At 37.1% G+C, this 25381-nt stretch overlaps 1 protein-coding gene across 2 annotated transcripts in view; it reads left to right on the top strand.

The window, feature by feature from the left end:
• The window catches only part of CCNT1 (cyclin T1), a 28968-nt gene extending 3891 nt beyond the window's left edge, over window positions 1–25077 (top strand). The window contains exons 3-9 of one of the 2 annotated variants that reach the window (XM_014850033.3): window positions 2194–2322; window positions 4795–4855; window positions 6250–6312; window positions 7645–7690; window positions 8857–9020; window positions 9183–9253; window positions 19123–25077. In XM_014850033.3, coding sequence (XP_014705519.1) covers window positions 2194–2322; window positions 4795–4855; window positions 6250–6312; window positions 7645–7690; window positions 8857–9020; window positions 9183–9253; window positions 19123–20529 — 1941 coding nt within the window. In that variant the 3' untranslated portion in view covers window positions 20530–25077. The remainder of the gene's footprint in view (window positions 1–2193; window positions 2323–4794; window positions 4856–6249; window positions 6313–7644; window positions 7691–8856; window positions 9021–9182; window positions 9254–19122) is intronic. The other variant, XR_001399466.3, reaches the window with a different exon arrangement.
• The last annotated feature ends 304 nt before the right edge of the window (window positions 25078–25381 follow it).

The raw sequence follows: 25381 nt of genomic DNA, 5'->3' as shown, positions 1-25381 counted from the left end.
TACACCATTGTGGCATTGATATATTGTATGTCCTATCAAGCTCCCGTGCATTTTTCATGTTATTGTTTTCTTATTACAAAGGTAAAAAATGCTCATGGTAGAAATGAAAACAATACAGAAATGTATAATAAAAGTGAAAGCGGCTCTGTAATCCCACTCTCCAGAGGTAACCATTGATAAATGTTTTGGCATAGAGTGTCCCAGACATTTTTCTGTGCATATACTAGCATTTATGTATTTATATAAAAATCATTTCTTACTGTACTACTCTTACACAACTTGCCTTTATCATTTGATGGTACATATTGGACCTTTTTTCATATTGGTTTCTCATTATTTTAAATGGCCACGTAGTATTTCTTTGTATAGTTCCCATAATTTATTTCACCAGCTCCCTAATGGTGGGTTTTTGGGTTGTTTCTGGTTTTTTATTGTTATTATTATTATTATTATTATTGCTGAGGAAGATTAGCCCTGAGCTAACATCTGAGCCAGTCTTCCTCCACTTTATATGTGGGTTGCCACCACAGCATGGCTGATGAGTGGTGTAGGTTCCTGCCTTGGATGTGAACCCAGGCCGCTGAAGTGGAGCACGTTGAACTTAACCAGTATGCCACAGGGCTGGCCCTCTAAAATTTTTTGTTTTTTAAAAATTAACTTTTAATGTAGCCTATCCTTTCCTCCTTTTTGTCCCAGCTACCGTTGGGTTAATCTTTCTAAATATTTCTGAAACTCTGCATTTTTTTCTAAAATCTTTGTTGTCACTCTCATTAAAAATTTTTTGTGTCCCACATTCCAGTATCTGTATCATTGAACTACTCAGTTTGGTGTTCAGAATGTACTTCACGCCCTGATTCCCCACACCTTTGTTCATGCCCACTTTCCTCTGGTTCTGCTTCCCTTGTGGTAAGGTCTAGGAATGTATATGTAGCAAATGGCATATATAACTGCAACAAATATGAAGGAAGAGAATTGTTACTATGAGTTGAATTTGTGGAGAAAAATCTATTCTAGCAAAGTATAGCAGGGATACAAATAAGTATTAGGATGCTTGTCAGTTCTACTCAGTAAAGGGAAACAGCTATTTAAATTCTATAAAATTATTTATTGCATTTCTTTGACTCCTGGCCAATTCCAGCTCTTGCCATTGCCATCTTTGATTCATTGAAATATTCCTGTTATGATTCAGGAGAACTTCTGCTTCCTGAGATTTCCCAGATCATCAGGCTACATTTATCTCATATTGCTCTAATCTCTTAGATTGTTTAGTATCTGAGTTTGTTGTCTACTTGTGTACTTGCTTCAATTTTTTCCCCCTCTAAGTTCCTTCTATGTTTAACCTCTTGAATATAATACTATACTTTGAATTCCTTTTTTTTTTAAGATTTGTGCTCCCCCTCATATATATAATTGAGATACTTTGAATATAATAAAATTCATCCTTTTAAAGTCTATAATTCCCTGGTTTTTAGTATATTCACAAAGTTGTGCAACCATCACCACAACCTAATTTGAGAACATTTACATTGCCCCAGAAAGAAACTACTCCTTTAGCAGTTACTCCTGTTCCGCTCTCCTCCTAGCTGTTGGCAACCACCAAACTACTTTCTTCTGTATCTATGGATTTGCCTATCCTGGACATTTCAATTTACTCCTTTAAAACAAGGTATATAGAGTGCTTTGATACAAACTTAATAAATAACCTTATTTTAAATGGAAAGCCAGCATTTACATCCAGAGGCTTCTTGAACAGGTAGCTTTTTTTTCTTTTTCTTCTTTTTTTTTGGCTGAGGAAGATTAGCCTTGAGCTAACCTCTTTGCCGCTCTTCTTCCACTTTATATGTGGGTCACTGCCACAGCATGACCCACGAGTGGTGTAGGTCCCCACCTGGGGTCTGAACCCGTGAGCCTGGGCTGCTGAAGCAGATTGTGCTAAACTTAACCACCACACCATGGGGCTGGCCCCTTACCTAAGTAGTTTTTAATGAGAGAGAGTTTGTTGAAGGATTGGTTTTCGAAAGTGGACTGGATTACAGATAGAAGAGGGGAGGACATTTTAAATAGAGGAAAAAGTGTAAGCAAGGGGTGATGAAGTTGAAGTAAAGAAACTTGGTTTGAGGCTTGGTTCTTTTTTAGATCTACCTTGATCTAGGACTAAACAAATAATAAATGATTTGTTTTCTCTCCATCCAGTCTGTGGCTCCAGCGGCCTTATTTCTAGCAGCTAAAGTAGAGGAGCAGCCAAAAAAATTGGAACACGTCATCAAAGTAGCACATGCTTGCCTCCATCCACAGGAATCACTTCCTGATACCAGGAGTGAGGTAGGGGATTAATTACTCATATCATCTGTTCTTCTTAATTTATTTTGATCTTAGTTTAGTTTTGTAACTTTGATTTACTGAAGTCTGAATGGCGGCTGTTAAAGGAACCTTTTAGTGTTTGTGTTTTCCTTAGCAAAAACAGAAATTTTATGGCAAAAGTTAATTGTATTCATTGTGGTAAAATTGGAAAATGCAGAAAAACAACGAAGAAAATATGTCGCCTAGGTGTAATTTGTACCTCAGATATATGTCAATCATTATTATTTTTAGCTTTTTTTCTATGAATAGCTATACATGTATATATTTTGTATCTGTTTTTTTTTTTACTTACTATATCCCAAATATTTTCCCATCTTATTGTCCAGTTTAAATGTTGAGATAGTATTTCATCATATACATATATGTGTTTTAACCATTCTCTGTTAAGAAGGTAATTTCTAGCTTTTCACCACTATAATATCATTATGAAGAACGTTCTTTGAGATAAATTTTTGTTAATGAGTATTTTTAAAAAATTAGTCCTGTCAATGGTGTTTTTTTTTAAACTTTTTAAGAAATTATAAGTTATATATGCTCATTATAAAAGTATCCAAACACTTAAGAATCATTTAAAGTAAAAGTTAAAGCTCATCTTTCCTCCTCCTAGGAGGATACTGCTGATTACGGTTTTGGTATATATTCTTCCAGGCATTTGTCCTGTGCATGTACATACAGCTTTTTTGTTTTTCCCTTCCATCCTTTCTTGACTTTTTTTTTTTTAAGATTTTATTTTTTCCTTTTTCTCCCCAAAGCTCCCCCGGTACATAGTTGTATATTCTTTGTTGTGGGTCCTTCTAGTTGTGGCATGTGGGACGCTGCCTCAGCGTGGTTTGATGAGCAGTGCCATGTCCGCACCCAGGATTCAAACCAACGAAACACTGGGCCGCCTGCAGCGGAGCGCGGGAACTTAACCACTCGGCCACGGGGCCAGCCCCTCTTGACTTCTTTTTAAAGGAGGGCAACTCTCTCTTGGCTTTAGAAGTCAATGATTGGGGAATGATGAGATATGAGAAATTGAGAAGTCTGCCATTTTTAAGTGCTTGGGAAAAAAAATTATGGGTTTCTGTTAATAGATTATTTAAGTCTTTTACAATCAATGCATGAGTTATCCTTTATCAAATAGATAAATGGAATTGTGTATTCTTGTGATCATATTGGAGAAAGTGGTTTTTTTTGCAGGGGGGGGTGGTTTTGATAATAGCCCCTAATTATGTGAGTTAAGTGTTTTGTGTGGCAGTGTCTTGACTTTCTTCATCTCCTCTTTGGGCTATACTAGTAGCTCTTGTTAAAAAGAAAAAAAGTTATTACTCTGGACTGTTATTTAGATCTGAGACTACTAAATGCCATTGGTCTATTGAATTGACTAAATAAAAGTTTTATTTTAATGAAATAAAAAATAATTGCCACTTTTTTTCCTTCTCTGAAGTATATTTACACAACTTCTCACCTGAGTTTCTATTCCTGGTGAGTCGATAAGGGGAAGATATTTTCTTCACTATATGGAAAGGAAAAATAGCATAGGTTAAGTCCTTATTGGACTTATTCAAGATCATAAAGTTAAGTGGAAAGTTAACTACAACGTAAGTCTCTTAATTCCTGGCTCAAGTCTCATTCTTCTAGAGTTCTAGACCAGTGCTGTCCAATGGGAGTAAGAGGAGTCATGTGTAACTTAAAATTTTTACCTTTTCATTAAACTTCATTTAAAATAAAAAGTTAATTTTAATATTTTATATTATAATAATGTATTTTTTAACCCCAAGTATTGTCATTTCAGCATATAATTAATATTAAAACATTGTTAGTGAGATAGTTTACATTATTATTTTAACTAAGTCTTCAAAATCCATTGTGTATTCTACATTCATAGCACATTTCACTTTAGACTAGCTACATTACAATTGCTCAATAGCCATGTGTGGATAGTGACTACAGTGTTGGCTGGTACAAATCTGAGAGATTTTTTTTGTTTGTTCCCTTTTCCTTTGAATTCTTCCATGAATTTTCAGAAATCTAGCATTACCCCAAAGGGGAAGGTTTAACAGGAATCTAATGTTTGAGATTGCCTACATTACTCTAGGAAGGCTCTGCAAATGTATTTTGATGATGGTGAAAAAAGGTATATTTTTAATTTTCTTGTGTCTGCAGCACATGAACTTTAAAACCTAAAATGTCGGTCTGAAAATGAACAAAATCTCTGACGCTTTTTCTGTAGCTGTTTATGAATAAAGTGTTCTCAGTATACCACTTTTTTTTTCTTTTAAAAGGAGAATCTGTAGTGAATAGGGATAAAGATTAATTTCAGTTCCTACTTTACCTCATAACTCCACTCCTGTCTTTTGTGGCTTTGCTTTCCTTGGGAGAGTTTGTTTGAATTGCTTATACTTAATATATTGGGCTTTTTTGGGGAGTAATTTATGTGTTTCTGACCTGCAGGCTTACCTGCAACAAGTTCAAGATCTGGTGATATTAGAAAGCATAATTCTGCAGACTTTAGGTAAGTTTATTTTCCTTTCAAACATTAAATAAACATGTATGTAATGCATATAATGATATGATTTTAAAATTTGCAAATTAGGAAACAAGAAGGAACCTCTTGGGAAGGTTTTTGCAAATTATAGAGGTTTTAGAGGTCAGAGTTTAACCTTGGCCTATACCATAGGAAGAGTGCAGGTACAGCTGACCTTTGAAACAGCAGTTAGCAGTTTGTTTTTTTTTAATTCTAGGATTCATGATTTGCTCTTTAAAGTTTTGCAGTTTTTAACTTTCTGATGAACAATAGTAGAAACTATCTAAAGGAGTTTTTTCTTTCATGGATTTTTATAGTCTGTTTGTTCACATTTAGATAACAGCATTTGCCTTTAAAAGTAGTAATCAGTGTTCAGAACAGCAGAGAGGAGGTGAAGTTAAATCTATAGCGGTTGATGGGCAACCCTAATGATATTCTGTTATTATCTATTATTATTTTTATCAGAGAGACTGTCTTTAAAAGCTTAGCAAATAGGTAAAATAAAGAGGTTTTTTTCTAGGTCCTTTGGACTGTCATTTTTCTCTTCTCTAGGTAGGGGAAGATTTCTTGAGTTGTGTGAGAAAGTTACTGGTATTTTATTGCGTATATATACACACAATGAAAATTTATCTCTGAAGTTAATTTCTGCTAATTAACTTTTTACTTTAAATATCTTCAAGGTAACCATACTTTAGGTGACAATGATGTTTTTCTGATGGAATAAATTTTTATTAATATTTTAATATGGAAAGCAGTAAGATCTAATTTGCAAGAATCAGTTATTTTAGAATGATTTGCATCATGTAAATTTTTCAGTAGAATTTCTTTACTTTTATCTAGCAAATTTTATTTACATATGCAAAAAGAGAAATTTACTCAAAAATTTTTATAGACACACTGACCTTCCTTAAGTAATTTTGGTAAAGACCATTGGAGTTGGATAAACTGATCAGTACCTATTGTGATTAAGATGATGAAAAGGAACAAAACCAAAGTAAGACAGGAATAGGTTTTAAATTGTTTTCTCAAGGTTAAGCTTCAGAAGATAGTCATCACTTAAGGGACTACTTCTTCAACCATATATTTATATTCTATTGTCCCTAAAAAGGTGTTTTGTGTTTGGAGGTTATTGGTTCCTTAGGGGTCTTGAAACTGTATTAGCTTTATTATCTTAGTGGTACCTTCTAGGTCAAAATATAAGCAGCTTTGGAGATAATGCATCTTAGAAAACAGCATATTGTATACTTTATGTGACTCTTAGCCTCTGAACAGCAGTTTTGGGACAGGAAAATGAGAGAGACCTTTAATGATGATTCAGATAAAAGAAGTATAAAGTATCTCGACTATCTTTAGCTTTTTAACTAGTTGGTTTTTTTTTTCAGGCTTTGAGCTAACAATTGATCACCCACATACACATGTGGTAAAGTGCACTCAGCTTGTTAGAGGTAAGGAATCCCACCTTGGGATAGTTGTCTTAAGTTGTTTACCATTTAGAGGCTAAGATTTGCTGTGGACAAATACATAATATAGCTGTTTTGGCCAAAAGTTAAATTGAAAGGGCTTTCTAGCTTAAATCAAAACGAGTGGTTCTGACTTGGGGTTTTTCTGTTAGGTTCTTATAATTAATGTTTTCAGGTGATCGCCAGTTAAAGAGAGTTAGCTTCTTGAGAATGTTTGTCAAAGCTGGGGGTGTACTTGGAAAAGTTACCAAATCATGAGTATCTAACAGCACTTTTAAGCATGTCTTGGGAGTGGGTGATCTTAATTTGATTCTAGGGTTGATTGTCCCAGACAGTCTTAAAGGCCTCCCAGAGGATCATCCAGAATTTATTTGAACTTATTTCCATGATTGACAATCCCTTCGCAAGACTTTCTTTTTATTCTAATTTAACTTTAGTAGCTATAATTGCATGCAATCTAGTTCCCCTTATTTAGTTTAAATAGTAGTATCAGGAATATCTACACATTGTTGCGCATTTACATGCCTTTTATAGTTTTGTGGACTAAACTGATAATTGGCCTTATTTTGTATTTTGCTAATGTGTGTTTCATCTGAAAATCCCCAGGGGTTTCCCCAAGTTCTTTATGTTTTGAAAGCATTAAAAAGTTTACATTGAGCAAGGCTAGGGTTAAACAGAGATGGATATATATGAATATTTAATCAAGATTAAAATTTTCTTTGTCACCCAGAGCAGTTTTCTTTTGGAAGGAGGAATGTGTTTTTTTATTGTAATATATTAAATAGTTTGTTATTTGGTGATTTGGAGATTAAATCACAGGCTACTCAATTTAAAATTTTTAATTTTCTTTTTTATCCAAAAATCTCTTTTCCCAAATAGATCAAGGTCTTCTAGATCTGATCTTGCCTCCAAATTAGCTCATCCCCTACTACAGTATTTCTCGGTGAACCATTGCATCAGAATCTCTAGATTACTTGTTAAAAATGCTTGCATCCTTCTCCATACATATTGAGTCATTCTAGGAAGGATGCCCAGGGATTGCACTTTAAACAAGTACCCGAGATACCTGGTGTGCAGAATAAAGCTTGAGTCCCTAGGTCCTGAAGCAGCATTAATTATTAATGTTATAATTAAAAATCGTTTATCTGTCTCCTTTGGTAGAATGTAAATGTCAGGTGGTCAGGGACCATATCTACTTTATTCACCACTATAGTTTCAACTTTGCAAACATTAAATGCTTACTAAATAATTGTTGAGAATGAATGGAACTAATAACATTTTCCTTACCCCCCTTCCCCCCCCCTTTTTTTTTTTTAGCAAGCAAGGACTTAGCACAGACTTCTTACTTCATGGCAACCAACAGGTTTATATTTTAATACTTTTCCCTTCTATTTTTGGGCTAGGACTTTACTTGGGTTGGAATTGTCACTTTTTTGAGGGGTATATGGAAAGTTGTCAGGTCTGGCACTTAGTAAACTAGAACCCAAAGACCCAGGCATGGATCTTTGATACAATGTGTTATAGACAATTCTCTGGTAAATGTTGATTTTTCTGCAGTTTTCATGTTGTACCTTAAATTTCCATGGTGCTTTTTTAATTTGCTGAGTTAATGTAATTATTTAGTATTGATTGATAGCCTGCTTAACTCTGCATGTGTTACTTTGCTTTAAAATATCCAAGAGCATAGTTCTGAAAGTTGGGGTAAAATTGAGGTTCACTGACAGTGACTAAAAATCTAATTTGGAGGATTCCGCAATAATTGCGATATTTTAAAACACTCCTTTTTCTTCCCCCCACTCCCATATAAATGGGCATGTATATGTGTGAAGAGTTGTAATAATTTTTCTTTCTTCTTCCCCTTTTAAAGAAAAAAATCGTTAATCATAATTTGTATTACCAAATGACTTGCTCATTCTCATCTCCAGTCTGTTGATTCTTCATGGAAACCAAAGATATTCCTAATGACTGTCAGGACTAAGAAGTTCATTTTTATAGCCTGATAAGAAAAATTTTTTAAATAAAGCATCAATCAAGCATATTCACACTTGAGAGAGTTGATTGCATATTTGTCATTTTAAATAGACCAGACCTATGATTGGAAGAAATGAGATAATTTTTAGGAGATTTCCTTAAGTGTTTGATTTAGGGATTATATGTATCAAAAATCTTACAATTTTCTTTAAGTTCTGAACTTATTCTAAGGATAATTTATCCTTGTTTAAAAAACAAGTCTGTTTTATTTTTGTTTTTTGTTTTTTGTTTTTTGGTCCTTGGTCAGTGTGTGGATTGAATGATGTATAGTCAGAAAATTTAGAGATGTTGTTACCGAGCAGATGGGTTAATGGAGTTAATGGAGCAGCACTCAGTCCAGCATGTTGAGTACTGGATCAGAGCACTGGATATTTCTTGCCCTTCTTGCTCTCCAGTGTTTTTTTAAACTTTTTTTTTTTTTAAATAATGGAGAGTTTTAACTTGGGTTCAGAATTGAGAGCTCATGACACTCTCTTGTTTCCTTCCCTTTGATGTCAGCCTGCATTTGACCACATTTAGCCTGCAGTACACACCTCCTGTGGTGGCCTGTGTCTGCATTCATCTGGCTTGCAAGTGGTCCAACTGGGAGATCCCAGTCTCAACTGATGGGAAGCACTGGTGGGAGTATGTTGACGCCACTGTGACCTTGGAACTTTTAGATGGTAAGTTTTAGAGTAAGGGACCTTGAAAAGCACTTGCTCTTGATCTGTCACATATCTGGCCAAAGGTGACATGATTCAGATGAAAATAGTTAGTTGAGGTTATTCTTGTTTCATTACTTTTGCCTCTCTGAGTTTTTCTGAAATGTTCTATTTCATTTGTAGAACTGACACATGAATTTCTACAGATTCTGGAGAAAACCCCCAACAGGCTGAAACGAATTCGGAATTGGAGGGTAAGAATTATTGCTGTCAGCTTGTGGAACAGATGATTTTCTTCTTTGACTGCACCAGTGAATATACTAGAATTGGCTATGTACCCTAGGTTTGGAATTTCCCTTTTTGTAGTTACGCAATGATCATGACTGCAACGTCATAGCTTGGATACTGGCCCAGAAGTCAATGCCTGTAGTTGATAGCGTGATTGTTTTGTGTTTTGCAACTCTTGTGATACAATCATTTGGTCAGCAACATTGGTTGAGTATTTTCTCTGTGGAGACTGTTAAGGAAAACAAAGTGGCTTCTTTGAGTCACAGTGTTGGCTTCTGGTAGAGGAAGGATACAGAGTTACAGGGTTAGAGCTGGTATCATAATTTTGTCTTTGACATTACCTGCTTTTTAAATGGATTTTAGAATTTTCTTTTTATATAGAGTGCACTTTAAAGTTGTATTTCAAATGTTTTTCAAAGTATTACTTACGACTAATCGAATCATTCCTTTTTTTTTCAGTGTCAAATAGAAAGTTCGTTTAAAAATGTTCCCTGCGTTTTTCAGATATCCAGACTGATAAGCTTAATTTTGTTCTCCTGAGTCGAGTGAGTTGCAGAAAATGAGTTTGCCTAGGGATCAAAGGAGACTTAGGAGCACATCAGCCATCTTTTACTTTCATATAAAACATTACCAAAATTTCTAGAATTTGCTTTTGGATAAAATTCTAGAATTTAGAATTTGCTGCAATCATAAGCAGTTATAAGGCACAGATGTTCATGAATGAATTTTAGATATGTACAACTTCATTTTTTTATTGCCTTCTAGCACTGGTATAGAGTGCTATGAATTTTTTTTTTGTGATAGAATATTTAAGCAAATTTTTAAGTATATAATACTGCACATGATCTTAGCCAAAAGACTGAGAAGGATAACGTATACAGTACTGTATTGTTAACTAGGTACTATGCTGTACAGTCGATCTCTAGGACTTACTCATCTTGTATAACTGAAACTTTGTGTCCTTTGACTAATAGTTCTCATTCTCCCCTCCTCCCTGCCAGACCCTGGCAACCACTGTTCTTCTCTCTACCTATACGAGTTTTAACTATTTTAGATTCTCCATATGAGTGAGATCATGCAATATTTGTCTTTCTGTGTCTGGCTTATTTCACTTAGCAAAAGGTCCTCTAGGTTCATCTGTGTTGTAAATGTCAAGGTTTCCTTTTATTTTTTTATTGTAGTAAAATACAAATAACGTAAAATTTGCTATCTTAACCATTTTTAAGTGTACAGTTCAGTGGTATTAAATATATTCATATTGTTCTACAATCATCTTTACCATCTATCCCCATACCTTTTTTCATCTTGTAAAACTGAAACTCTAACCATTAAACAATAACTCTCCATTTCCCCTGACCCCAGTCCCTGGCAACCACTATTTTCTGTTTTTATGATTTCAGCTACTCTAAAGTACCTCATGTAAATGGAATCATACACAATTTGTCTTTTTGGGACTGGCTTATTTCAATTTGCCTAGAGTCCTCAAGCTTCATAAATGTTGTAGCTTATTGTAGAATTTCATCCCTTTTAAAGTCTGAATAATATGCTGTTGTATGTATATGCCGCATTTGTCTATCCATTGTTCTTTTGATGGACACTTGGCCTTCTTCCACATTTTAGGTATTGAGAGTAACGCTACTATGAACATGGGTGTACAAATATCTCTTCAAAAGCCTGCTTTCAGTTCTTTTGGGTATGTACCCAGGAATGGAATTCCTGGATCATACAGTAGTTCTATTTTTAATTTGTTGAGGAACGACGACAGTGTTTTCCATAGTGGCTGTACTATTTTACATTCCTGCTGACAGTGTATAAGAGTTCAGTTTCTTCACGTTCTCACCAGCACGTGTTTTATTTTTTTGATAGTAACCATCGTAATAGGTATGAGGTGGTATCTCATTGTAGTTTTGATTTGCATTTTCCTAATGATTAATGATGTTAAGCAGCTTTTCATGTGCTGATTGGCCATTTCTTTATCTTGGGAGAAATGTCTGTTCATTCGAGTCCCTTTGTCCATTTTTGAATTGGGTTGTTTGTTTTTTTGTTGAGTTTTAGGAGTTCTCCATGTATTCTGGTTATTAATCCCTTAGCAGATGTATGATTTACAAATATTTTCTTCCATTCTGTGGGTTGTCTTTTTACTCTTGGTTCTGCCTTTTGATGCACAGAATTTTTAAATTTCTGTGAAGTCTGAATTGTCCTTTTTTTGTTGTTGTTACCTATGCCTTTGGTATCATATCCAGGAAATCATTGCTAAATCCAGTCTCATGAAGCTTTTGTCTTATGTTTTATTCTATGATTTTTATTTTTGTAGGTCTAACATTTAGGCCCTTTATCCATTTTGAGTTAATTTTCGTGTATGATGTTAGGTAAGGGTCCAACTTCATTCTTTTGCATGTGGATATCCAGTTTTCCCAGACCATTTGTTGAAGACTATCCTTTTCCCATTGAGTAGTCTTGACACCCTTGTCAAAAATCATTTGACCATATATGCAAGGGTTTATTTCTGGGGTCTCTATTCTATTCCGCTTATCTGTATGCTTGTCTTTATGCCAGTACCACACTCTGTTGATTACTGTAGCTTTATAGTAAGTTTTGAAATCAGGAAGTGTGAGTCCTCCAGTTTTGTTCCTTATTTTCAAGATTGTTTTGGCTATTCATCATCCCTTGAGATTCCTTAGGGTGAATTTTTCTGTTTCTTCAAACAAAAATGTCATTGAGATTTTGATAGGGATTCCATTGAATCTGTAGATTGCTTTGGGGTAGCACTCACATTTTAAGAATATTAAATCTTCAAATCCAGAACATGGGATGAGTTTCCCTTTATGTCTTATTTAATTTCTTTCAGCAATGTTTTGCAGGTTTCATTGTACATGTCTTTCACCTCCTTGGTTAAGTTAATTGCTAAGTATTTTATTCTTTTTGTTACTTTTATAAATGGAAATGTTTTCATAATTTCCCTTTCAGATTGTTCATTGTGTATGGAAATGCAACTGAATTTTGTGTGTTGACCTTGTATCTTGCTTATGTTGCTGAATTCATTTATTAATGCTAATTTTTTTTTGGTGGAATCTTTAGAGTTTTCTACATATAAGATCATATCTGCAAACAGATAGTTTTGCTTCTTCTTTTCCAATTTGGATGCCTTTTATTTCTTTTTTTGCCTAGTTGCTCTGATGAGAACTTCCAGTACTATATCATGAAAACGTCTAGTACTACGTTAAAGTCATGAAAGTGAGCCTTTTTGCCTTGTTCCTGATCTTAGAGAAAGCTTTCGGTTTTGCACCATTGAATCTGATGTTCATTGTGGGTGTTTCATATATGGCTTTTATTATGTTGAGGTAATTTCCTTAGATTCCTGGTTTGTTGAGTGTTTTTATCGTGAAAGTGTGTTGAATTTTGTTGAACACTTTTTCTGCATCAGTTGAGATGATCATGTGGTTTTTTCCTTCATTCTGTTTAGTGGTGTATTACGTGGATTGATTTTTGTATGTTGAACCATCCTTGCATTCCTAGAATAAATCCCACTTAGTCATGTATATGATCCTTTTACTATGCCACTGAATTCAGTTTGCTAGTATTTTTTTTCTCGAGGATTTTTGCATCAATGGTCATAAGGGATATTGGTCTATAATTTTCTTTTCTTCCAGTGTCTTTGTCTGGCTTTGGTATCTGGGTAATGCTGGCCTCATAGAATGAATTGGGAGCTGTTCCCTCCCCTTCAAATTTTTGGGAAAGTTTGAAAAGGATTGGTATTACTTCTTTAAATGTTTGGTAGGATTAACTGGTGAAGGGCTTATCTTTGTTGGGAGATTTTTGATTATTGATTCAATCTTTTTACTAGTTATAAGTCTATTCAGATTTTGTATTTCTTCAAGATTTAGTCTTGGTAGGTTTTGTGTGTTTCTAGGAATTTCTCCATTTCATCTGGATTATCCAATTTGTTGGTGTACAATTTTTGATAGTACTCTTTTTTTTAAAAAAGATTGGTGCCTGAGCTAACAACTGTTGCCAGTCGTCTTTTTTTTTTTTTTCCTGCTTTTTCTCCCCAAATCCCCCGAGTGCATAGTTGTATATTTTAGTTGTGGGTCCTTCTAGTTGTGGCATATGGGACACCACCTCAGCGTGGCCTGACGAGCAGTGCCATGTCCGCGCCCATTATCTGAACCAGCAAAACCCTGGCCTGCCAAAGTGGAGCACATGAACTTAGCCACGCAGCTGGCCCCAGTACTCTTATAATCCTTATTTCTGCAGAATCTGTAACATTGTCTCCACTTTTATTTCTGATTTTAGTAGTTTGAGTCTCCTTTTTCCCTTAGTCCATCTAGCTAAAGATTTGTCAATTTTGTTGATCTTCTCAAAGAACCAACTTTTTGTTTCATTGATTTTTCTCTATTTTTCTGTTTTGTTTTATCTCTTCTCTAATCTTTATTATAGCCTTCCTTCTGCTAGCTTTGGATTTAGATTTAGTTGGATCTTCTTTTTCTAGATCTATAAGTTGTACAGTTACTGTAAGATCTTGTTTTTTTTTTAAAGATTGGCACTTGAGCTAACAACTGTTGCCAATCTTCTTGTTTTTTTTCCCCCCTGCTTTTTCTCCCCAAATCCCCCCAGTACACAGCTGCATATTTCAGTTGTGGGTCCTTCTAGTTGTGGTAGGTGGGATGCTGCCTCAACATGGCCTAATGAGCGGTGCCATGTCTGTGCCCAGGACCCGAACTGGCGAAACCCTGAGCCACTGAAGTTGGAGTTCGCGAACTTAACCACTTGGTCACGGGGCCGGCCCCTAAGATCTTGTTTTTTTATGTAAGCATTTATAGCTATAAATTTCTCCCTTAGCACCACTTTCACATTGTCCCATAAATTTTGATGTGCTGTGTTTTCATTTTCATTCATCTGTAAGTATTTTTTGATTTCCCTTTTGGTTTCTTCTTTGATCCATTGGTTGTTTAAGAGTGTGTTGTTTAATTTCCCCAATTTTGTGAATTTTTCAATTTCCCTTGTGTTAATTGATTTCTAACTTTATCCTGCTGTGGTCAGAAAAGATGCTTTGTATGATATCTACCTTTTAAAATCTGTTGAGACTTAGTTTGTGGCCTAACATATGTTCTCTCCTGGAAAGTATCCCATGCGCTCTTGAGAAGAATGTGTATGCTACTGTTGTTTGGTAGTGTGTTCTGTATACGTCTGTTAGATCTAGTTGGTTTATTTTTTAAGCCCTCTATTTCCTTATCTTCTGTCTGCTTGTTCTATTTCTTATTGTGAATGGGGTATTGAAGTCTCCAACTGTTATTGTAAAACCGTCTGTTTCTCCCTTCAGTCTGTCGGGTTTTGCTTCGTATATTTTGATGATCTGTCATTAGGTGTGTAAATGTTTATAATTGTTATATCTTATTGCTGTATTGAGTCTTTTGTTAATGTATAATGTCCTTCTTTGTCTCTTGAAACCTTTTTTGATTTGAAGTTGATTTTGTCTGATATTAATGTAGCCACCTCTGCTCTTATTAGTTATTGTTTGCATGATATATCTTTTTCCTTCCTTTTGCTTTCAGCCTGTTTGGGTCTTTCAGTTGCTTGTAGACAGCATATAGTTGGATCGTGGGTTTATTTATTTATTTATTTATTTTATTATTTATTTTTTTTAAGATTTTATTTTTTCCTTTTTCTCCCCAAAGCCCCCTGGTGTACATAGTTGTATGTTCTTCGTTCTGGGTCCTTCTAGTTGTGGCATGTGGGGTGCTGCCTCAGCGTGGTTTGATGAGCAGTGCCATGTCCGCGCCCAGGATTCGAACCAACGAAACACTGGGCCGCCTGCAGCGGAGCGCGCGAACTTAACCACTCGGCCGCGGGGCCAGCCCCTGGATCATGTTTTTTTAATACATTCTACCAATCTCTTTTCTTTGAGTCTTTTTATTAAGAGCGTAATCCATTTACACCTGAAGTAATTACAGATAAGGAAGGATTTACTTCTGTCATCATGCTATTTGCTTTATATATGCTTTATAGTTTTTTGTCCTATTTCCTGCATTACTGTCTTCTTTTTTATTAATCTTTTGTGGTGAAAATTTTAAATTCCTTTCACATTTTCCTCTTTTGTATATTCTACAGCTGTTTTCTTTGTGGTTACCATGGGAATTATATTTAATATCCTAAAGTTACAATACTCTAACTTGAATTTATAACAGTTTAACTTTTATAACATACGAAACTCCTCTCCTTTACAGATGCATCCTCACCCCTTTTGGTTGTTGTTGTCACCAAATTATATCTTTATACATTATGTGTCCCAAAACATAAACTAATAATTCTTTTAAATGTGTTAGGCTCTTAAACTTTATAGAAAATAAGATTTGGAGTTATAAATCAAAGTTACAGTAATACTAGGTTTTACATTAATAAATATTTTTCCTTAAAATGTGTTAATCTCTTAAGTCATGTAGAAAACAAAAAGCACGGTTACAAATCATTGTTACAGTAATACTAGCCTTTGTAATTGCCCATGTATTTACCTTTATTGAGATGTGTATTTCTCCATATAGCTTCAAGTTACTGTCTAGTCTCCTTTCGTTTCACCTTGGAGGGCTTCCTTGAGCATATCTTATATGACTGGTCCAGTGGTCATGAACTCCCTCAGCTTTTATTTGTCTGGAAATGTCTTAATTTCTCCTTTATTTTGTTGAAGGACATTTTTGCTGGATATGGGATTCTTAGTTGACAATCTTTTTCTTTTAGCACTTGGAATGTATCGGCTCAGTGTCTTCTGACCTCCAAAGTTTCTGATGAGAAATCTCATCATCCTGTTTTGAGGAAGATTAGCCCTGAGCTAACTGCTACCAGTCCTCTTCTTTTTGCTGAGGAAGACTGGCCCTGAGCCAACATCCATGCCTATCTTCCTCTACTTTATACGTGGGACGCCTATCACAGTATGGCTTGCCAAGTGGTGCCATGTCCTCAACCAGGATCCAAACTGGCGAACCCCTGGCCACCAAAGTGGAATGTCCGCACTTAGCCTCTGCGCCACTGGGCTGGCCCCTCATGATCTTTTTGTTGTTGTTGTTGACGAAGATTCGCTCTGAGCTAACATCCGTGTCAATCTTTCTCTGTTTTTTTAGTGTGTGGGCTGCCAGCACAGCATGGCTGCTACAATGTTGTAGGTCAGTGCCTGGGAACTGAACTCGGGTCACTGAAGTGGAGCATGCTGAACTTAACCACTAGATCACTGGGGCTGACTCTCATGATCTTATTGAGGATCTCTTGTATGTGTTGGTTCACTTCTTTGTTGCTGCTTTCAAGATTCTGCTTTTGGCTTTTTTTTTTTTTTTTCCAAGGAAGATTAGCCCTGAGCTAACTACTGCCAATCCTCCTCTTTTTTTTTTTTTTTTTTTTTTTTTTGCTGAGGAAGACTGGCCCTGAGTTAACATCCATGCCCATCTTCCTCTACTTTATACATGGCACGCCTACCACAGCATGGCTTTTGCCAAGCGGTGCCATGTCCGCACCTGGGATCTGAACCGGCGAACCCCGGGCCGCAAAGAAGTGGAACGTGCGCACTTAACCACTGTGCCACCAGGCTGGCCCTGTTTTTGGCTTTTGAAAGTGTCGTTATAGACAGTCTCTGACTTAACAATGGTTCAGCTTACAATTTTTCAACTTTGCAGTGATGTGAAAGAATATGCATTCAGTAGAAACTATACTTCAAATTTTGATTTTTTTTTTTCCCTGGGCTAATGATAGGTGGTATGATACTTTCTCATGGTGCTGGGCAGCAGCAGCAAGCTGCAGCTCCCAATCAGCCACACGATCACGAGTGAAAACAACTCATACACTTAGAACTATTCTGTACCCATATGATCATTTTGTTTTTCACTTTCAGTGCAGTATTCAATAAATTACATGAGATATTCAACACTTTATTATAAAAATAGACTCTGTGTTAATGATTTTGCCCAACCATAGGCTAGTGTAAATGTTTTGAGCATGTTGAAGGTACGGTAGCTAAGCTATTATGTTTGGTAGGTTAGGTGTGTTAGATGCATTTTTGACTTAAGATATTTTCAATTTAGGATGGGTTTATTGGGACGTAACCCCATGGTAAGTCAAGGAAGATCTGTAGTATGTCTTGGTGTGAATCTCTTTTGCGTTCATCTTGTTTTTGAGTTTGTTGAGGTTCTTAGATGTTTCTGTTCATGTCTTTCATCAAATTTGGGAAGTTTTCAGCTGCTATTTCTTGAAATATTCTCTTTGTTCTTTTCTCACTCTTTTCTCCTTCTAGAGCTCCCACAATGCATATGGTGGTTCTCTTGATATCCCATAGGTCTCTTAACCTCTGTTCACTTGCTTCAATCTCTTTTCTTTCTGTTCTTCAGACTCAATAATTTCCATTGTCCAATCATCACGTTTGCTGATTCTTTCTTCTGCCTGCTCAGATCTGCCTTTGAATCCCTCTAGTGCATTTTTCATTTCAGTTATTGTACTTTTCAGCTCCAGGGTTTCTTTTTAGATTTTCTGTCTTCTTACTGATGTTTCCATTTTGTTCACACATTGTTTTCTTGACTTTCCCCACATCTTCCTTTAATTCTTTGAGTATCTTTAAGGGACTTAAAGTCTTTGTCTTGTAGATCTGCCATCAGAGGTTTTTCAGGGACAGTTTCTGTTGATTTATTTTTTCCTTTGAATGGGCCATACTTTCCTGTTTCTTTATATGCCTCGTGTTTCTTTTGGTGAACACCGGACATTTGAATCTAATAACATGGTAATTCTGGAAATCAGATTCTCTCCCTCCCCCAGGGTTTGCTGTTTTATGTTATTGTTTTTGTTTATTTTGTAGGGGCAGGGGGGTTGATTTTTTAGGGTGTGTCTGTGCTGAAGATCAGCCTGAGGTGTAAACTTAAGGTCTTCTCTGGTCTTTTCTGAGCCTTTCTCTGGACATGTGTGGTCTTTTTCTAATTTTCCCTGTGTATGCATTTGTTTTTGAATGTCCTACTCTTTAATGTCTGGCACCCAAAAGGGGAAAAAGCAAAAGATGAAGGAGGGGAGGAAGAGTGTTGGCCTTTTCAATCCCCTGGAAGTCACTTCAGCCAGATGGGGAGGGGCTTGCAACAGTGGAGGAAGCTGCAAGAACAATGGCTGCCTCCCTCTTTGTACCTTTGTGATCAGAAGCAGCAGCAATCGGCGATCAGAGCACAGATCCCCAATATATGGAGGAGAGAGTCCTTTTTGCCCACTCTGGCTCTCACAAGCTGTGTGCAAGCTGCTCCAGGAACAGATGCCTAGCTGCCTGCTACATGGCTAGGGGTGGGGGCTTAGTCATTGCTACTGTTTTGAGAGCTGAAATTGATGGAAATTAACCCGGATTTACTGTCTGCGGTTTACCCTGGAAGTTGCAAGCCTTCAAAAGACTCCAGAATTTCAAAATAGTTGCTTCAGACAGATTCTGCCAATGTAATTGTCTGGGTGGGGAGATAGATTTCCTGGTGCTTCCTACTCCGCCATCTTCCCAGAATCCTTCTGCTCATTTTTTAAGGCTAAATAATATTTCATTTTCTTTATCCATTCATTCATTGATGGACTCTTGGGTTGCTTTCATATCTTGAGTATTGTGAATAATACTGCAATGAATGCAGACATCTCTTTCACATCCTGTTTGTGTGACTCTTAATTGAAGCTTTTAAAAATCTTGTCTCGTATTGGCAATAATTACTGATCTCATGTTGGAGTAGCCTTCTGCTTATGGGCTATCCAGAATTCCCAACGTACAGGAAGCACAGTCTACTCATTTCAGTGTTTTTTTCCACTTGATAAATTACCTGAAGTGATGTCATTTGCTTCATTCTAGGCATGCCAGGCTGCCAAGAAAACAAAAGCAGATGACCGAGGAACAGATGAAAACACTTCAGAGCAGACAATCCTCAATATGATTTCCCAGAGCTCCTCTGACACAACTATTGCAGGTTTAATGAGCATGTCAACTTCTTCTACCACAAGTACAGTGCCTTCCCTTCCAACCACTGAAGAGTCATCCAGCAACTTGAGCGGTGTGGAGATGTTGCAGGGCGAGCGTTGGCTGTCCTCCCAACCTCCTTTTAAACTAGAACCTGCTCAGGGCCATCGGACTAGTGAGAATCTAGCACTTATAGGAGTTGATCATTCCTTGCAACAGGATGGTTCGAATGCATTTATTTCCCAGAAGCAGAATAGTAGTAAGAGTGTGCCATCAGCTAAAGTGTCACTGAAAGAATACCGTGCAAAGCATGCAGAAGAGTTGGCTGCCCAGAAGAGGCAACTGGAGAACATGGAGGCCAACGTAAAGTCACAGTATGCATATGCTGCCCAGAATCTCCTATCTCACCATGATAGCCATTCGTCAGTTATTCTGAAAATGCCCATAGAGGGTTCAGAAAACCCCGAGCGGCCTTTTCTGGAAAAGGCTGACAAAACAGCTCTCAAAATGAGAATCCCAGTTGCAAGTGGAGATAAAGCTGCCTCTTCAAAACCAGAGGAGATAAAAATGCGCATTAAAGTCCATGCTGCACCTGACAAGCACAATTCTATAGATGACAGTGTCACAAAGAGCCGAGAGCACAAAGAGAAGCACAAGACTCACCCATCTAATCATCATCATCATCATAATCACCACTCACACAAGCACTCTCACTCACAGCTTCCAGCTGGTACTGGGAACAAACGGCCAGGTGATCCAAAACATAGCAGTCAGACAAGCACCTTAGCACACAAAACCTATAGCTTGTCTAGTTCTTTCTCCTCTTCCAGTTCTAGTCGTAAAAGGGGCCCCCCTGAAGAGACTGGAGGGGCACTTTTTGATCATCCAGCCAAGATTGCCAAGAGTACTAAATCCTCTTCCATAAATTTCTTCCCTCCTCTTCCTACAATGGCCCAGTTGCCTGGGCATAGCTCAGACACAAGTGGCCTTCCTTTTTCACAGCCCAGCTGTAAAACTCGAGTTCCTCATATGAAACTGGATAAAGGCCCCACGGGGGCCAATGGTCACAACACAACCCAGACGATAGACTATCAAGATACTGTGAATATGCTTCACTCCCTTCTCCATGCCCAGGGTGTTCAGCCCACTCAGCCCCCTGCATTGGAATTTGTTCATTCTTACGGTGAATATCTGAATCCACGGGCTGGTGGAATGCCATCCAGATCTGGCAATACAGACAAACCCAGGCTACCACCTCTACCATCAGAACCTCCTCCACCACTTCCACCCCTTCCTAAGTAGAAAAGAAAAAGAAGAGGAGAAAAAAACTTCTTTAAAAACACATGCTTTCTCTCTTTTTTTAACTACTGATTCTGGACTAAGAAAATTACTTCCCTTATGAAATATGTCACCCTGCTTGGACTAGGGAATAAAATAATATCGAGACATAGGTGGAAGGGTGGTAGAGGGCCTTCGTTACTATATCTGCTGCCTCAGAAATTTAACTATTTTATTATAGTTTTTACTGGTATTAGAGAGGTGAGAATGTGTTGAAGCTGTGAAGGATTAAGAATACTTTCTCTATTCTTGGCCTTTCCACCTCCTAATTAGGTTGATTAGAGTTGATATCTTCCCTCTTCTTGCCAGGACTGAAATCTGGAGGGTTTGTTTTATCAAACAGTTGTGGATCATTTTGGTGTTTAATATATCAGAAGAGAGGAAGTATTTAAACGTCAAAATCTTTTAAGAGACTTTTGAAAAATAATTTAAAGAAAGTAAGTTATCTGTTTAGTTTTTTTATATAAATGGGGAGGGGATAGGGATTTTGCTGTGTTTATGAGATACATAGCAATGAGTCCTGGGGGGTGGGATTGGAGGGTGGGGGGGAGTGTAGGGGGAATGGGAGGATATGCTTTTGGCCATGAGTTCTCAGATAGGCTCCGGCCACTTGAAGTGTTGAGACCTTTAAGTGTGTATGTAAGTGTGGGTATGTGTGTTTTTAAGTGTGTGTGTTTAAAAATCATGTTTTACCTTTCCCTCCTTGTCCCTCACCATTTTCACTTCCCAACAGTCTCCTGGAGAGAGCACGGTGTGGCCTTTAGAACATGAAGGAAGATACATGTAGGACATGGTATTTTCCCCTTTCTTTATGTTGTAATTGAGTGGTAGCCTTCTGAATTCTGGTTTGGGCAGGTGCAGCCAATGGCCTGACTCTGGGCTCCATTATAAAAACTTCCTTTTTACCCTTTTTTTCCTTTTGATGCAGAACAAAGATGTGGTTGAGGAAGAAGGGTTGGAGAGCATGGCCGGCTTCTGCCCTGCAGGATTGGGTGTGTCTTTTTTCAAGTTGGGCTTTGGGAAAGTGTTCAAGTGATAGCAGCCTCAGGGTCTCTGAAGAGAGGGGGGATGTGCTACATATTCTGCCTATGAAAGACCAGACCATATGTGAGAGTAGTTCTGGGAGAAGCCATGGAGCCAGAGATTGTGACTGGGAATTTTTAGGACAATGTATTTTAAATTACATTATGAATGTAAAACTTGCTTTTATCTGTATGTCTGAAGGGAAACAGCTGCATCCTCAGTTTTTGCAGCCTATATATGACTTCAGAGATTGGAGCTTGTGAATTTAACAGTACTGGTGCCATGAAGGTAAGCAAGCCTAGCGCACAGATACTGTTAGGTTTACATTGTCCATCTTTGGTGGCTTTAGCTTCTAGGCAGAGGTTCTTCAGGAGTTTTCTAAGAATCCTTTAGAAAGAATTCTAAGCCAAGTTGTCTCACTGAAAATGCCATTATCTACAGATCATTTGATGTGATATTCATTGGTCTTCATGGCATTTTTTGCTATGGAAAAGGATGATGCAATTTGAATATGTCTTTTTTTAGTGCAGCTTCTTTCACACTAAGTATGCTTTGTGGAGAAATTGAATTTTTTTCATTGGAAGTCATAGGGAGATAGGAGTTGTACATCTGCTACCGCTTGCCAGGAATAGGTTGGGGAGAAAACTGAGGCAGTTGGAATTGGTGATGCACTGGCCTAAAATAGGAAAGAATTTGTACAGTAAACCTTAACTGAAGGTAAATTAGCGTCCTGCATCTCTGTGTATTTGAACTCTCTAGAGTGCCTGCCATTGCTGTGTAAGATGAGCTCTCTGCTGACCTATAAACCAGTAATGCTTTTGACTTGGAATGTCGCGTCACTTTTATAGATGACATTTTCCTCTTTCTCTTTGAAATTTTCTGTGTTGTGCTAGGTAATTGGTAGATGTGTGGTGTGTTTACTAAATTTAGGTTTTGTATTTATTTAGATTTTGTTTGGTGAAGTCTGCTTTCCTTCCTGACTTTCCCAAAAGGTTATTTAGTTTGCATCTGTATCTTTGTGGAATTGATGATCACTGATTTGATTATGAAAATCTTTCCCAGCTTTCAGTTTTTCTCATCAAATGTCACATATTTTCTAATCACATGTACTCCCTCACCACAGAGGCATATGTAGTCACTTAGCCTTATAGCAGTTCTCCATGGCAGTCTGAGTTAGTTCCTTAGAACTTTGTGAGGAGTGAACTAGAAAAAAGTGCTTACTAGAGCTTAGAACCTAAGAGCTGCTTTATGCTGCATAGTCTGGCCTTTGCATTAGTAGGTCATTGCTGATATAGGTCAATTTAGAGATTTTCCTATGTTAATGCCTCCTGATACTGTTTTAAGATACCCACAGTGTCTGCTTTTAGATCTATGCATATGTCATGAACCTCCTTATGGGCTCTGCATGAAGCTGCTGCATTGTCTTTGGGTTAGCAGATGTGTTTGTCAACTTGCATGCATATTGTCCAAATTCCATAAACTTGGGCTTTGAAGGGTTGTGTGGTTTCTAAAATCTGTGTCTTCTTTACTCTCACACATTCAAAGGGTGAAAGAGGGATATATACATCCAAAGTTAGTCTAGCAAATGTGGCTTTCCCCCCCTCATTTTAACCTAGGCTATCAAGGATAAGTGGTGTTAAGCAGGACTGGAGCCTCAAGTTCTGTAAATCTCATTCCTAAAACTTTGCTTGAATCTTATGTTGGCACAAATACCTGTGGATTGTCCTTAGGGCTTTTAATCAGATACCTGTGTTGCCATTAACTCAACTCTAGTGAAGCATTAATCTAAAGCTAAATCGGTCTTTCGAAGTGTCAGTTATGCTTTTTGGGTTTAGAAAATATGTAGGAATTTGTCTAGTCTTCTCACTCATGAATCAGTGTGTTTCCATATCTGAGACCCTAGCTTCCTCTTTTTTAAAATGATTTTAGTGTTTTGATTTAATGTATCCTTGTTCATAATTCTGTATTATTGGCTTCACCAGTGTTGATAGAAAAATTTTAAATCTCTAGTTGAAAACAGCAATGGATTAGGATATAGAAATAAAATCATGGTAATATCAGTCCTGGATTTCCTTAAGCCTCTGCTACCTGATTCCCCATACACAGCCCTCCTACCTTGCTTCTGGACGAAGGCAATTAGAGGGGTCTTATCCCAGTATGGTTGGATTTTAACATGTCTGTGTTTCCCACAGAAACATGAACTGTGGGAAATTGGGAACTGATTAAATTTTTAAAAGGATTATTATTTTATTGAAGAGTTATTTTGATACTAATGCTAGGAAAGGGGAGATTCTAGATCATTTTGAAGTTGGAATACAAATATTATTCTCTTGGGTTTGGGAGAATTAAAGCAGTCTATGCAACCCTTCACATGGTGAGATACAAGCCCTCCACGGTCCCACTAAGCTTTCAGTGACTTTGATACTTCCCCAAATTTCTCGTGTTGCTGCTTGTTAACACCCAGCTTTTAACTGAGTGTTTGCTCCTGATGGTTTAAGAAATGTTCGTGTTGTATCACACTGTCAGTTTTATTTTGTCTTTTTAACCCTCTGGGGATGTGAGTTTGAAATAAGCATGGTACTGTAATCCTACCTGATAAAGTGGTCTGGAGTGAGAATTATTTTTTAAGTGGGAGACTCTTCCATTTTAATGTTCCTAAAGTTTTTAATATGAACTTGGCATTGGGAAAGGAAGGGAAAGAAACAGAATGTTTACTAAAAAGCGGTGTCTACTCTTCCCCTTTATGAGTGTGTATTCATGGTTGAATGAAAAGAGAAAGACTCTGGGGTTTTCTGTTGTCATGTTAAGCGTGGAGAGGGATGCTTGACAGCATGCTAATTGAAGCCAGAGCAAGTATGTTCTCCATCTGGTTATCAGGAACTCTTCAGTTGAAAGCTGAGGACCTAAGTGATTAGTGGTTGGTTGATCACATTGGAGTTGGTTACAGTATGGAAGTGCTGGCTGGGTTAAGCACCCAAAGAAGTGAATGCAGCAGCCTAGCTAGTGTTAACCTAGGTTTCTAGATTTGAAACTGACCTTTCTCCCACCTCCTCCACACACCTAAAACAGTCCGTTTTCTTATCAGACCAAAGAGCAAAGAAGGAAAAAAAAAAAAAAAAAAGCAAAACACTTTACCAATCTATGTCACTCAGGTACAATTTTGTGGTGGTATTTTTGTCTGTTTTCTTTGTATTGCTCTTGAGTCCTTTCTCAGCATATTATTCTGCTGTTGCCTCCGTCTTCCTTGGGGCACCACAATTCTGGATGCTACCCCTGGGATGTCTACTGCTGTTATGTGAATGATAGGATGTAAGTGACCATTACAGTAAGGGCTCTTTGTAAAAAATTCAAAAAAATTTTTAAAAAATTTAAGAAAGGATGTTGTATAAATTTTATAGTCTGGCTATCAGTTTGATATCTTGCTGTCAAGTATGTTTCTCAATCTGTATTTATCCATCCCATCAATAAATGTTAATGATAAAACACTCATCTGATTGTTGTTTATGTGTACTGAGTCTTCAAATTAGTCTTTAACTGTCATTTTATTGATAGGATTACAGTTTTGTTTTAGTTTTCTTTGTATGTTCTTTCTTACTGACAAGATCCTGTGGGAATTGAGTCCATTGGAAAGATCTAAGATTTGGTCATCACTGTCGACCTAATAGTATAAAGTATGTAGTCAGAGGAAAAAAACCTTCATTCCTTATTGTTGCATGGATACCTGGAAGAGTAACTGGTACACAAAACATATATAGCTCTAAGAGATGATAGTGACATGTACTGCTTATCTAGC

Source organism: Equus asinus, chromosome 22 (genome assembly GCF_041296235.1).
Source record: "Equus asinus isolate D_3611 breed Donkey chromosome 22, EquAss-T2T_v2, whole genome shotgun sequence".
In the NCBI taxonomy this organism is placed as follows: domain Eukaryota; kingdom Metazoa; phylum Chordata; class Mammalia; order Perissodactyla; family Equidae; genus Equus; species Equus asinus.
Note: the sequence above shows the minus strand (reverse complement) of the source record. Positions and strands in the feature narration are given on the sequence as shown.